Raw genomic sequence first — 13,912 nt, forward strand, 5'->3', positions numbered from 1 at the left:
CATGTGTGTATTTAGTTTGCTGATTTGTTTCACTAGGTTATAAAACTGATGTCATACACTTCCCGAACTTGACAGCCAGCTCTCCTCTTTGTGCTTCATTCCGTAAGCATGAATTGACTGAGGGCCTCCCACAGACAGAAATTGAGCAAATGATGATTGGTGACCATCCTATGAGTCTCTTCCTGCCCAGAGAGGAGCCTCAAAACAGAGAGGTTTTATGGTAAAGGGAGGGAGATTTGTAAAACCGAGTTGGAAGTTATTTCTAGTGACGGTATTTTCTACTACTCAGCAATGAATAGTAAATGATGATCGGATGTTCTAAGTTATATTAAAATTTTTTTTTACCCAATAAGGGTATTTTTATTATTTAACATTGCTTTGGACATGGTTCAAAGGCTTACATAAAATCATATAATCTTAGGCTTAGAAGGGACCTCACTGATCACATAATAAAAACTTGTTTTACAAATAAGGGAGCTAAGCCCCAGAGCAATTGGGTCACCTTATATTTTATCAGCTCCGTTCAGATATTATTGTAATTTTTACCTGAAGTATCCAGTGGCCGAAAGACTGATTCTTTGTTCAAAAGCAGCTTCTATCTGCAGAACGGGCATATTTAGTCAGAACAAAATAGATACATCATCTGAGAGGTGAAAATGAAAATATTCCCTATATCAAAATTGACATCTGGTAATTGTTGCTGGTGCTTTGTTACCGGTAATAGAGCTCACTGTAATGTTTTTTCCCCTCAGCTGGTACACTAACAGCTTCCTTCTGGTTGGGTTGTGCTGCCCGAATTAAACAAGTACAATAAGTTCCTGCTGCACATCCATGATGGAGGGGCTGAGCTCGCAAGGTGTTGGGGGGCTTCGTTTCTAAATGTTAGGACTCTCCATGAGAGTTCGAGTGTGAGATAACTGTTCTGATGAGATAAGAAAGGATATTGTAAAGTTGGATTAGATGAGTCATTTCCTTTGAGACATGTTTAATAACAATTAGGCCTTTTGGTTTTCCTCCTCCCCGTTTAAAACAACTGTGTGTGTGTGTGGGGGGGGTTGGCTTAGGAAGGCTAAGTCGTTTCCTCTTATTTAAGCAGAGTGGTAAGGCTTTCTTGGTGTTCTTCATACATTTCCGTTCCTCCTCTCAGTGATGCTGTTCCCTATGTGCTTTCTTACACGTACCTGGTATACAGCATGGAGTAGCCGTGTCAGGCTTTCATGATCCTGCCCTTACGCAGAAGTCCTGTCCCAGAAAAACTGTGTGTGGTACAGCTGGAGGCTGCTGTGATCCTCTCGGCCCTGCTTGGGAGTGTTTTCTCATGTGTCGTCATGAACAGAGCGGAACACTTACCCAGTCTTCCCATGTACCGTCTGGATTTTTCTTAATGATGGGCTCAAGGCGTTTCAGAAGAATCTGACAAGCATCCTTGAGGGGGTAAAGAAGGGAAGCCTCATTAGAGAAGGACCCGGTGGTTGGGATTTGTGTGGAAGAATAGTAATTGATAACTGATCAGGTTGGTGAATGTTTACGAAGTGCTTGATATGGATACACTGGGAACACAGAGACAGTAAAGACACAGTCCCTGACCTTGAGGAGAGTATCAGTTACTGCATGGTTTGTTTTTTTTTAAACCTCCCTGGTTCACTTCCTACAAAAATACAGGCTCAGCTGAATTTCTACTTTCAGGTCCCCTTTCTAGTTGTGCTCTTAATTCCTTCTGTTTTTCTACATTTTTGACTTATACCTTCTTTTGTATTTTCCAGCCATTAAAATCAAAGGAACAAAAGATCTTTTCTTTAAGCTATAGTATCTTTATTTAATTTATTTTTTAAAAGGTTTTATTTATTCATTTGTTAGAGAGAGAGGGAGAGAACACAAGCAGGGGGAGTGGCAAGCAGGGGGAGAAGCAGGCTCCCTGCTGAGCAAGGAGCCCAATGCGGACTTGATCCCAGGACCCTGGGATCATGACCCAAGCCAAAGGCTGATACTTAACTGACTGGGCCACCCAGGTGTCCCAAAACATCTTATTTCCATTCTAATTTGTGCTTTCCAGTCTGCAACAATAACAGAGCAATATCCCTGTGGGTCCGAGATATTATTCCACTCTCTGTCCATTCTTCCATCTGTTTATCCATCTGCCCCCAAACCACTGTAAGGAAGGTCTTGGTTTTGGATGTGAAGTGAGAAGATAATTACATTTGTCTTTATAATAGTCCAGATCTGCAAAGTTTCTGATCCTTAACACAGAAACACAAAACTCCAGAAGATGGGTTAATGCTTACTTTGGGTTGACGACCCCCATACACACTGAGCTATTATTAATCTTGTGCTTGATCCTACCCGAAACTGGGTCTCAAGAAGTTTCCTCCACATTTGTTCTGAGTGAAAGAACCTCTGGATTTTAGCCCCTGATAAGTGTGTCTGTGGAGATCAGATGGATTTGAAAATGGTCCCTTTTGGTAGCATAAGTGCAAGGTTCAGAGAATATGCCTCCCCACAGCGTCCCATTGGAAAAGGTTTATAACAGAAACATGACAGGACTTCAAAAGTATATGCCATCGGGTCTCTGAATTAAGGAATACTGGAATCATAGTCCATTCTGAAAAAGTGAAAATTGAGTGGAAGAAATATCACTTAGAAAATAAGTATAAAGGATTAGCATGCGTGCTGTGGTAGGACGGCGCTGATGCAGACACTTGAACGGAACCACACCTGCTGGGCTGGGGCTCTGCCTGCCTACCTGCCTGCGGGACCTTGTCTGTGTCAGAGGAAACCTGCCCAGCTCTGCAATACTCGGCACCCAGATTTCTTCTCTCTGTGTGTCCCAGGGACAGAGACTGCTTATCACCAAGCAGCATTCTCCCCTGTTCCACCACAGCTGGGCCTATGACGCACTACTCTTCCCCAGCGCTTAGACTTGGCCGAGACTCGTGCCGCCAGGCGATGACTAGTGGAAGTGACTTGCATCTCCTCTGGGTCTGCCCTCCGTGCTTGCTCCCTGGTGATGATGCTCAGGGCAGCCTTGAGAGCCACACGCTGAAGGCGGAGGACCTGCCATTAGTCTCGGGTACTCTAATGCCTGGGCGCTTCCTCTGGACCGCTCTGTGCGCAAGGAAGGAGCTTTTGCCGTGTTTGAGCCGCTGTCACTACGTGTCTACGTGTCCCCTCAGTGTCCCCTCCCCGAATGAGCACGCTCTCCTGACAGTCTGGTTATCCTGAGACTGTGTTTAATGCCCCAGATGACTTCTCTGAAGCCAACTGCTTGTGTCTGCATCGAGCTTGGAGAGCCTGAGATATGCACAAGGTGCGGAAGGGAAAGACGGGCCGGGGAGGGCACCTGCACGGCTCTGCCGTTCACGTCTGAGCCGATGGAAGCTGCTGTAGCGACGGTGTTGGGTACCATGGCCGTACTTGTTTCACAGATGTGCACCGAGGACATGGGGATTTTCAGTTCACGGCTGGCCACCTGGGAGAAATACAAATATTTTCAAGTCTGGTGAAGTCTTCTAGGAAGATGTGAGTCATTTTTTTAATTAAAAAATCCTACTGTTTTTATTACATCCATGATATCCTTGAAAGCCTAAATTAATGTGTCTTAAAAAAATTAAAACCACTTTTTAGCAGAGCCCTGCTGATTTTTAAAGCCTTTTCTTGGTATTATTCCATAGTGGTTCTTCCATTCAAAGTTAGTGTGTTTAGCATGTGAAGGGTTTCCTTTTTTTCTGAGTTTTATTTGATGACAGTGGCAGGGAGAGAGGGATTGGACTGACTGGTTCAGAGGTTGGTCTTCAATCTGTTGGTATGAACATCCGACGAATTTCAAATGACTCGAGGGCCTGTCTTCTCTCTTGTCCTCATCCCAACCTTATCTTTTGATTCTCCCTCTTTTGTCTTCTATTTTTTCCCTCCTTTTATACTCCTCTAGTATTTGCTGTTCGCTTTCTTCTTTTCTGTTCTTTTTCTTCCAGGTTCTCTAGCAGACACACGTGGAAAGAAAGATATTGAATCACGGAGAAAGAAAAAGAGATAAAGAAAGGGAGGGAGGGAGAGAAGGAAGGAAGGAAGGAAGGAAGGAAGGAAGGAAGGGAGGGAAAAAGCATGATTTTGGTTTCTGTTGTCTTTTCGTTTTGGCAAAAACACTCTTCTCCAGATGTCTGTAGCCACGGACTTGTTCCCAAGTGACAATCTACAGACTAACGCTGTTGTAGGATTAAGTTTCCCCAGAAAGAGGCAAAATGGGAAAAGAAAAAAAGGTGGGGCAATTTGTTTGGAGATGAAGAGCCCAAGAGATGTATTGGGTCCCCTCGCTGGGAAGGACGGGGGAGGCCGCGTCACATACATCTGCATCGAAGTCTTTCTGGTCTCTTCAGGGTCCTCTCACTGCCTCGCTGCCTCTCACATTCATTTTTCTTCCTACGATGGCTGTTATTTCCAAGAATAGGCATGTTTCCTTGATGGTGCAGGAGAAGGGCCTCTGACAACCCCTGGCTTACAGCACAGGAGCTCAGCAACTGTAAGGGGATGCTAATCCTTTTCTGCCAGCATCAACACATCAGTCCAGGAAAGGATCTTGGTCCCACGCTTCTCCCCTGGACCCATCCATGCAGCCGGTGGGTTCAGGAGCTGTGACCAGCCAGACCTGGCACCTGCACCTCTATCTGTGGCCGGAGTTGGGGAAAGGAGGGAAATGGGGCTATAGGGTACCAGAATTGAGGAGGCCTGTAGGACTCTGTGGAATGTAGGGGGCGTAGTCCAGAGGAGCTAAGGGGCCGGAGGGTCAAACTGAGCTATGTACTATAGTAATCTAATTAATTGGTCATGGTTAAATGTATTCAATTTAAAGGATTATTCTCTTTTTTCTCTTGAGATCATATCTTCCTACTTTGTGCATATGTGCGTGCGTGTGTTAAAATATACTTTAGAAATTATAACGTGGTGACAGTTGATGACATACTTGTCCTTACTTCTCCAAATTGTGTATTAGCAACCTAATGTCAAACTTTAAAAATCATGCATACTGGTCGAAATAGAAAAGCTGGGAAACTCTTGCGGTAGGTAAAGCCTGCACGGGGCACCTGCCACGGTGCTCCAGGGCTCATTGGTGGTGTTGTCACTAACCACAACCTCCACCCAAAAGTCTGGCCACGTTCTGGGACTACATACATGGGATTTCTGCTATCTCAGACATTCCATTTGCTATGGAAGAAGATTTTCCACCAAATAGTCAAGACCTTAGGGTTTGATCATCTCCCCTATAATTAGTGCCAAATGCCAGTCATGTCAACAATGTATAGAGAGATAAACGACTTAATTGTAGGTAGCTCACCTGCAGCATTTTGGTGTGAATACCTTGTCCCAGTTCGTTGCCTCCATGGGTGACCAATACAGAGCCATCCGTGTAGATATGAACGAGGGCAGCTGCCTAATAGAACAACCCAGAAGGCACAGCTCAGTGCAAGTTTAGTGAGGTTCGATGTAAACCAATGAGGTAGTGACACCCCAGTCTCACAGAATGGGGAGGGTCGGAGAGGCAAGCTTTCCTGGTGGGATTCTGAAGCTTAGTTCTGTTCTATGCAAAAGTCACCTGTAAAGAACATTCCTATTTAGGAACCTGGTTTTATTTATTTATTTATTTATTTATTTATATTTTTTATTTACAATTTTTGGGAAAAGATTTTATTTTTTTATTTGAGAGAGAGCACAAAAGAGAGAGCATGAGTAAGGATGAATGGGGGAGCGGGAGGGCGATGGAGGGAGAGAGAATCTCAAGCAGACGCCACACTGAGCATGGATCCTGACATGGGGCTCGATTTCCTGGCACTGAGATCAGTACCTGAGCTGAAACCAAGAGTTGGATGTGTAGTTGACTGAGCCACCCAGGTGTCCCAGGAACCTGGCTTAATAGGAGCCCCTTTGGATACTCAGGAGTTATGACTATTGGTTCCAACTCTTTGCAAGTCACTCCCCTGCTTAAAGTCTCTGGCTGACCATTGCGCTAACTAATTAAACACTTATTATGTACTTGACGCATGTTCTGTGCCAACCTGCGCTCAGCTCTGGATATACACAGATGAACAAGATGTATTTCTTCCTCCACAATGTAGTAGCTCCCACTGTGATGGGGGACAGGTTGGAAAGCAGGTCACAATGCAGAATGATTTGTGAGACAATGGGCATGGTCTAAGGGGCCCTAGGGACCTGGGAGGGCAGATCCAGCTGCTTTTGGGAAGCCTTGGGAAGGGCTCCCTAAGGACACAATTGAATAGAATCATGAAAGGGAAGAAGGATTTACCGCTGGGCAAGGTGGGCCCAATTCCCCATTGTTTGTATGGCAAAGCCTAGCTCCTTATGACAACATGAGGTCTTTTAGGATTCGGTCTAGTGTACTTTTCCAGTCCCATCGCTATCGTTTTCCTGCTTTGCCTTACTGCTGCTCCTTCCTGACCTGTGCTCATGCTAAAGCTGTTCTCACTTCCTGGTCTCCCAGGCCGACAGACGGTAAGGCCATCAGACCTATACCTCTGGTCTCTGTCCTGTTAGAGCTTCCGCAAACACTTCTCATTCCCATCTGGGAAGGATCAGTTACCTGCTTCTCTGCACTTCCTCTTACAGGGGCGAACTGTGGTGACTAGTGTCCCCTGCAAATTCCTGCCCACCTGGAACCTTCCAGTGCAACCTTCTTTGGAAATAGAGTCTTTGCAGATATAATTAGTTAAGATGAGGTCATAGCGGATTAGGATGGGCTCTAAATTCAATGACCGGTGTTCTTCTATGAGGCTGTGTGAAGACACACAGCAAAGAAAGCCACGTGAAGATGGAGGCCGAGACTGGAGTGACGTGGCCACAAGCCAAAGGACACGGGGAGACACCAGAAGCTGGAAGAGGCAAGGGAACTTCTGAGGAGCCTTGCCCTGCAGACACCCTGATTTTGAACTTTAAGCCTCAGGAACCAGGAGAATATACATTTGTTGTTGGAAGCCACCCAGTTGGTGGTACTTCCTTATGACAGCTGCAGGCAGTGAATAAAGGGGGTGACCCGCTCTTCTGGGAGCATCTCATGGAAGGAGGGCACTTGGTCTCGTTCGGTTTCATGTCCTGTGGAGAACTCGGAGAAGGCTGAGTCACAGAGACACTAAATAAATGTTTGTTGAATTGGACCAATGGAAATGTATATTGCATTCCAGGAGGAGGAGGAAGAGAAGGGGGAGGAATTAGGACCTCACTGTATTCTGTTTCAATGGCTTGGAGGAGCTCTGGGGGCACCCAGGCTTATAGATGCTAATAATGGTATTTATCACTGTGGGCCTTCTGACTCCCTCTGACCGTGCTCCCCATGCCTAGTTTGGAGAGTAGGTGTTCCAGCTTTGTGAGTCATCAGCTGCCCTGAAATAACACGTTTCAACTCTGAGCCTGGTGATTCCTGGACGCATCAGTTTTGATCTCTGTGAAGAAACTGGAGGCCTTTCAAATAGAGCTTTAAAGTCATTGCTTGATTTAAGGCTGTGTGTGTGTGTGTTGAGGTGAGAAGTTGGCTCCCTTGGATGATGGCAGAGTAGACAGTGGTTTAGGTGAGGGGCAGCCATACAGGTGAGGGGACGTGTCATATATTAAAAAATAAATATATGGTCTTTGTCCCTGATTTTTGGCACAGAGGTCCAAAAATTCTGAGAATTTACTGTCTTTTGTCTGCTGTTCAGATAATTCTTGGGAGAAGCCTAGACAGTTTGTAGGGGGTAGGAACTGTTGCGAGAAAAACTGACCACGTGGTTAGAGGGTTGCAGCTTTTAGCCGCACCCTTTGACTTTCAGGAAGAGGAGAGGAACCAGAGATTGAGTTTGATCACCAATGGCCAATGATTTCATCAACTGTGCCTGTGTAATGAAACCTTCATAAAACTCACAAATGACGGGGTTTGGGGAGCCTCTGGGTGGGTGGCCATAGCCACTGGCTGGAGGGGAAGGGCGTGAAAGCCCCATTCCCCTCTCACATATTTTGCCCTGTGTGTTCTTCCTGGGTGGTGTCCTTTGTAACGAACCGGTCATGAAAGTAAGCAGAGTGCTCTCCGGAGTTCTGTGAGCTGCTCTAGCAAATTGCCGAACCTAAGGGAGGTGGGTAGTGGAAACCCCTGAAATCGTGGCTGCCCGGGCAGAGTGTCAATAGCTTGGGCACCTCACTTTTGCTGGTGTCGGAAATGGAGGCAGTCCCGTGGGTCTTAGCCCTTGATCGGTGGGGCCTGTGCTAGCTCTGGGTAGTTAGTGTCAGAACTGGATTCCCGCTCAGCTGCTGGAGGATTGGTGTGGAAAAGAACACAGCATTTGGTGTCGGAGGAAAAAAAGAAAACCACGCAGGCAGTTATCTAGACTCACTCCTCCCGCTGTTGAGTCAGTCCAGGCCCACAGTTGTGACGGTTAGCCTTGTGCACCGCCCTGTGGACAGGCATGCTGGCCCTGACTCAGGAGACCAGGAGTCCCCTCCTACTTGCTGGGGGAGCCGTGGCCCCAAGAGGTGCGTCTGAGGTCTCCTGGGGGAGGGGAGTGCACGGCTCTGGACAGCTATGCAGAGCTCCAGGAACCCTGCCAAGTGCTTTGCATTTATTAGCTTGTTGAGTCCTCATCAATCTTGAGAGAAAGGATTATTATTCTCATTTTATAATCGAGGAAAATGAGACTCAGAGAGGTTAAGTAACTTGCTTAATATCACACAGCTCGTAAGCGGCAGGGCCAAGCATTGCTCAGGTCCACCCGACTCCAGTTGATTGGAGTCTGGGGGCAAGTGCTTTATGCCCTGAAAAGGGTTTCCTCGGGCAGGGCAGCTTTTGACGTGTGTGCATGCACGGGTGTCTGCTGGCGACTGGTAGTTGGGTGTGAAGTGGGAAAATGCTTTCACTGGTACATGCACAGGGAGATCTAATGCATTTTTAGATTTAGATTTAGATCTAATGCACACAAGCTTTTTCCAGTTGCAGAGTCTCTGCTTCTGGTAGACAATAATGGGGAGGCGGTAACATTTCCCAGTTTTCTAAACAGCTTCCCCATAGGGCGCTCATTGGGACTGCTGGGAACACTCGTCTATACCAGTCCTGCGTTGTTTAACGGACTCATCTATTTGCCACCTTTCCTCCTGCCTTCTGGATGGGGCCTCTGAGCGCCTCTCCCAGAGGATGATTGCCTCTTCCTTTTGCAATCTCCCTGGAAGGACTTTTGGACCATGTACCCGTTTCCCCACTAGAATTGACATAGATTCCTGGGAGAGGTGGCTGGAAATAGCCAGCTTGTCAGGGCAACATGCAGTGACCTCTCTGCCTAGACTTTGGGGCACCGAGGAGAGCTGAGGGCCTGGGGCACAGACTGGGAGAGGCCCACTTCCTGCCCAAGCCGTAAGCCCCGGGCTCAGAGAGCTCAGCACCCCAGGCCTTGTGCGCTCTCGTTCCCTTTGGCATAAGGGATGATTCGGGGTGGGGTGGGGTGGCGATCGTGGTCACTGCTGAGAGCCGGCAGCTGTGCTGGTAGCAGGCTTCCTGATGCCCTTTTCTGCCACGGAGCCCTGTTTTCTGCGGGACTGTGTTGCACGAGCTTGTGGACGCGGCAGCTGCTCCAAGCGTGCAGCTGCTCCAAGCGTGCTTACATTTCTCTCAGGTGCTGGGGGCGGGAGGGGCTCCGTGCCTGGGGAATGTGACCATCTCCCAAAGCCAGCATGAGCCGACAGGGTGAGAAGTGCGTCCCATCTGAGGGCTGTTTACCACGTAGAAAAGCCTTACCTGATGATAGCTTGTGGCAGCAAAGCCGACTGAGAACTTCATGGGGACGATTGCCATGCCTTTCTTCTTCCAATAATTCTTCTTGTTAAACTCTTCCACTTGCATTCTTCTGCTGTGAAAGGAAGACTTGTCCAGACACTCATTCCAACATCTTATCAGGGTCTCAGGGCTGAATGCTTGTTTGTAGATGGTTTTATCAACTGCTTTGTACATGTTTTTCTCCCTAATCTGAAATGGTGAGAAGTCAAGTTGATAGCTATGTTAAGACAGAAACTGACTGCAAAAGAGAGACTTGAAACAACTTTCAAATTAAAACACAAATTTTGGTGGGGAGAAGACAGGGTGCTGCTTCTTTCTTTGAACAGCATGTGCTTTTGCAAAAATAATGGGAGTTAGGGGCACCTGGGTGGCTCAGTCGGTTGGGTGTCTGCCTTCGGCTTAGGTCATGATCCCAGGGTCCTGGGTTTGAGCCCCACATTGGGCTCCCTGCTCAGCAGGCAGCTTGCTCTCCCTCTGCCCCTCTTCTCCCCGCCTTGCCCCTCCCCTCCCCAATGAAAGTGGAAGGTAGGGGTAGTAACTGGTCCCTGGAGGGCAGCAGGATGGAGGGGCTGAGGGAAACAGATACTCCTTTTTCCCTACAAGGTTTAGAGGATGAAGAAGAGTTGGTAGCTTGTATAACAAAGCAAGGATGTATTGTCATAACTGAAGATTTGTTCTGCTACGGAGGAACTGTGCTGCAGCTGGTGACAAACAGTGGATCGACTCTAAGCTTTCCCATCGCCTCTGGAATGTGTGGCCAAATGTTTTTAAAAATGTATTTGAATATGGGGTGTCGTATGTCCTGGAAGTCTGCAAGATTTGATAAAGGAGAGCCTACTGAGATATGCTCCGGAAGTCTTCATTCTCCCCATGTCCCTCTAAGTAACGCTGAATAATTGTCACTATCAGCAGTAACACTGGAATAATACTATCCAGTTTACGAAAACACATGTTTTAGCAAATGCTAACTCAGTTGATTCCCGCAGGAAGTCTGTGTGGTGAGTCATATCAGCCTTGTTTCATAGATAAGGAGACTGAATCACAAAGAGGTTTCCTCTCCTTGTTGGAGCTGCTCGGTTTGCCTGCGTCACCTTTCCATTATCTCTGCCCGTTATTCTTCAAGGCCTATCTTAAGTGTCATCTTCCCCAGAAAGATCTTGCTGACTCTCCTCCCCTCCAGCCAAAGCAATGTCTTTCTCCTTTGTACTCACAGAACACTCTATGTGACTTCTCTTAGGATATCTATGGTCTTCCTTGAATAGCATGTAGGTGTTCTCCTGTGTGTAGGAAGTATCCTGATGGTCACAAAGCTGGTGGTCCTCTCTGTTGAACTTTGGGGCCAAGGGGTTCAAAGGGTAATATTTAAATGTGGCTTCTGGAGCAGAGGGACTATATTGGGGAAACAGGGAAAAGAAGTATAAAAAGTAGGCTAGGGTCTAATTGAAATGTCTGAGGGCTTGAAAGGTGTATTTGGTAATTATCTCAACTGACAGTGGCTGTCTCTCTCTAGCCTAGCAACCTGTCTATATGGTGCACCCTCTAGGATACTGTAAAATAGTATTTTGGGGGGCATCTTTTGGTAGTAGATCTCTCAAAAATTTTCAAGCATACTGGCAATTCCGCTTCTATAAATTTATCCTACAGATATATAATACAGGGCAAAAATACATCTACATTTTGGTGTATCTGTACCAAGATGTTTCTTGCAACATCATTTTGATAGCCAAAAATGGGTAACAACATAAATGTGTATCATAGTGGATTGGCTAAATAAATTACAGAAAGTCCCTATTACATAATACTGTTCAGTTATGAAAAAGCATGAAATGGATCATTGTAATGGAAGAGGAAGATAGCCATGGCTTACTGTCAAGTAGAAAAAGTATGATTTGCTTATCATGGTCCCATTTTGGTAAATAATTCTCTATGTTCATATGTGTGTGTGTTTGTGCGTATGCGTGTGCGTGTGTGCCTGTGTTATGTCAGTGTTTACCCGTGTGTGTATGAAGGTAAAGGGCTGGAACACAGAACTATGAACAGTGGTTACTCTTGACCAATAAAGATGATGGGATGAAAAGGGGGATGTTCACTTTTTAATTCCCTCAGTGTGGTTAGAATTTTAAAAAGAGTAATTGTTTTTGTACCAATTAGAAAAAAGAAAGAAACAGAAAGTTGTTTGCATAAGGAGGTAGGAAGATAGTGGAAAGTCATTTCTTCCAAGTAGCTCTGAATTTATCTCGAATTCTGGGTCAAGGCTAAGTTGAGTGGTTCTCCTAGGGTCTTTCCTTGGGTAGCCAGCTCCCCAGCTCAGATGAGCCTTCACCAACCTTGGTTACCACCTTACCTTTTCTGGCGGAAGGCCACATTTGGCTGCCACAGCTGTGATGCAAGATTCTGTTATCAGGGTTCCTTGTGGGAAGCCAAATCCCCGAAAGGCGGTATTTGATGGTAGATGTGTCATGCATGCCCGGCCGCGGAACCTGAGGTTGCGGATTTTATATGCATTTTCTAGCTTTAATATAAGAAATTCTGTTACCTAAAGCGAAAGGAGATATTAATATATATTGGCCAATACTTCTTTTTTCCTGTACAAGTCAAGTAAGAGTCTAACTGCTTGTGAAACTTGGGTAAGGACTTGAAGAAACATGCTCCATAAAGACTCATCTGGAAATTCTGCCCCGGGGTCAGGATCCAGAAGGACGCCGTTTCTGAAGCACGTACCAGCTCGGAGTCGTCCAGCATGCATCCTCCGTTAAGGAAGCACTCAATGTCCAGAGCTTTGATTCTCCCATTGTTCATGAACCCCACCTGTCACCAAATGAAGGACATTTTATGATCCGTTTAAAATTTATAAGCCAAGTTTAAGTCACAGCCCAGCTCTAGGATTGGGCAGGATTGAAAGGCAGACAATGCTTTCCTTTGCTCCGTGTGTGCCACATCTGACCATCCCCTCATTTTTCAGTGCTTACCTGACAAAGACCTCCTCGGATCTGACTTTGGAGGAGCTCTTCCTTTCCAGGAGTCCTTTCCTGGCTTCCCAGTCAGTTATGGAATTCCAAAGCCCTTGCCTGCCTGCTGGTGTAGAATTGCTACCCTCTCCTTCCTTGTTTCTGGAAGAGCCTCCTTCACTTTTTTTTTTTTTAAGGTTTTATTTATTAATTGAGAGAGAGAGAGAGAGCACGCTTATGAGTGGGGGGAAGGGCAGAGGGAGAGGGAGACGCAGACTCCCTGCTGAGCAAGGAGCCCCATGGAGGGCTTTACCCGTGGGCTCATTCCTATTCAGATCATGACCTGAGCTGAAGTCAGATGCTTAACTGACTGAGCCACTCAGGCACCCCAAGTCTCCTTCACTTTTTACTACTTTTCCTCCTAATTTAGTCTGTAGTTTCTCTCCCTTGTGGAAAAGTCTCTGGAATTCCAGAGTGTGGGAATGAATCACAGAGCGTCTCGTTATGGGAAAGCCTTGGAAGCTGAGGCCTGGGGCATGGACGAGAAGGGCTGCTCTCATCATAGGGAGCTGCTCAAGTGCTTTGTGAACAAGGATGCACAGATGTGGGCTAGTGCTGCCGTTCTTACTGGGACTCAAAGAAGAACCTTGTGTGTTTCTGAAGTTGCCACTCCCCTCCTACCCACTTGGGCCTGTTGGTCTGCACAGCCCAGACTGAAAATCTCCCTCTTCCTGTTGTAGTTCTACCAGAAAAGGATTGGCCCTGGTCCCTTTGCCTTTTTGGAAATGGGTGCAACCATATGGCTATTATCATCTATGGAGATGTTAAATAACAAAGCAGAGCACTTAGCACATGTAGAAAAAGCCACAAATTCAGAATTTATGGTAATTTTGACAAATGCTAGGTTGAAGTTTATCTGTGACTTTTCATGAAGAAAGGATTGCTAAGCAAAATAATGTAATAAATAAGGTAGTAGAGAAAATTCTTTTTTTTTTTTTTAAAGATTTTATTTATTTATTTGACCGACAGAAATCACAAGTAGGCAGAGGCAGACAGAGAGAAAGAGGGAGAAGCAGGCTCCCTGCTGAGCAGAGAGCCCAATGCGGGGTTCGATCCCAGGACCCTGAGATCATGACCTGAGCTGAAGGCAGATGCTTAACCCACCGAG

General features: G+C 46.3%; 1 protein-coding gene across 2 annotated transcripts in view; it reads right to left on the reverse strand.

The window, feature by feature from the left end:
* LOC116869144 (aldehyde oxidase 2) overlaps positions 1 to 13,912 on the reverse strand; it is a 79,950-nt gene that overhangs the window by 21,066 nt on the left and 44,972 nt on the right. For both annotated transcript variants that reach the window (XM_032860124.1, XM_032860123.1), the window contains 7 exons: positions 12,518 to 12,604; positions 12,141 to 12,332; positions 9,758 to 9,985; positions 5,327 to 5,422; positions 3,338 to 3,466; positions 1,351 to 1,425; positions 547 to 599 (listed from right to left, as the gene is read on the reverse strand). In XM_032860124.1, coding sequence (XP_032716015.1) covers positions 547 to 599; positions 1,351 to 1,425; positions 3,338 to 3,466; positions 5,327 to 5,422; positions 9,758 to 9,985; positions 12,141 to 12,332; positions 12,518 to 12,604 — 860 coding nt within the window. The remainder of the gene's footprint in view (positions 1 to 546; positions 600 to 1,350; positions 1,426 to 3,337; positions 3,467 to 5,326; positions 5,423 to 9,757; positions 9,986 to 12,140; positions 12,333 to 12,517; positions 12,605 to 13,912) is intronic.

Source organism: Lontra canadensis, unplaced genomic scaffold (genome assembly GCF_010015895.1).
Source record: "Lontra canadensis isolate GAN:19392208 unplaced genomic scaffold, GSC_riverotter_1.0 scaffold18, whole genome shotgun sequence".
Classification (NCBI taxonomy): domain Eukaryota; kingdom Metazoa; phylum Chordata; class Mammalia; order Carnivora; family Mustelidae; genus Lontra; species Lontra canadensis.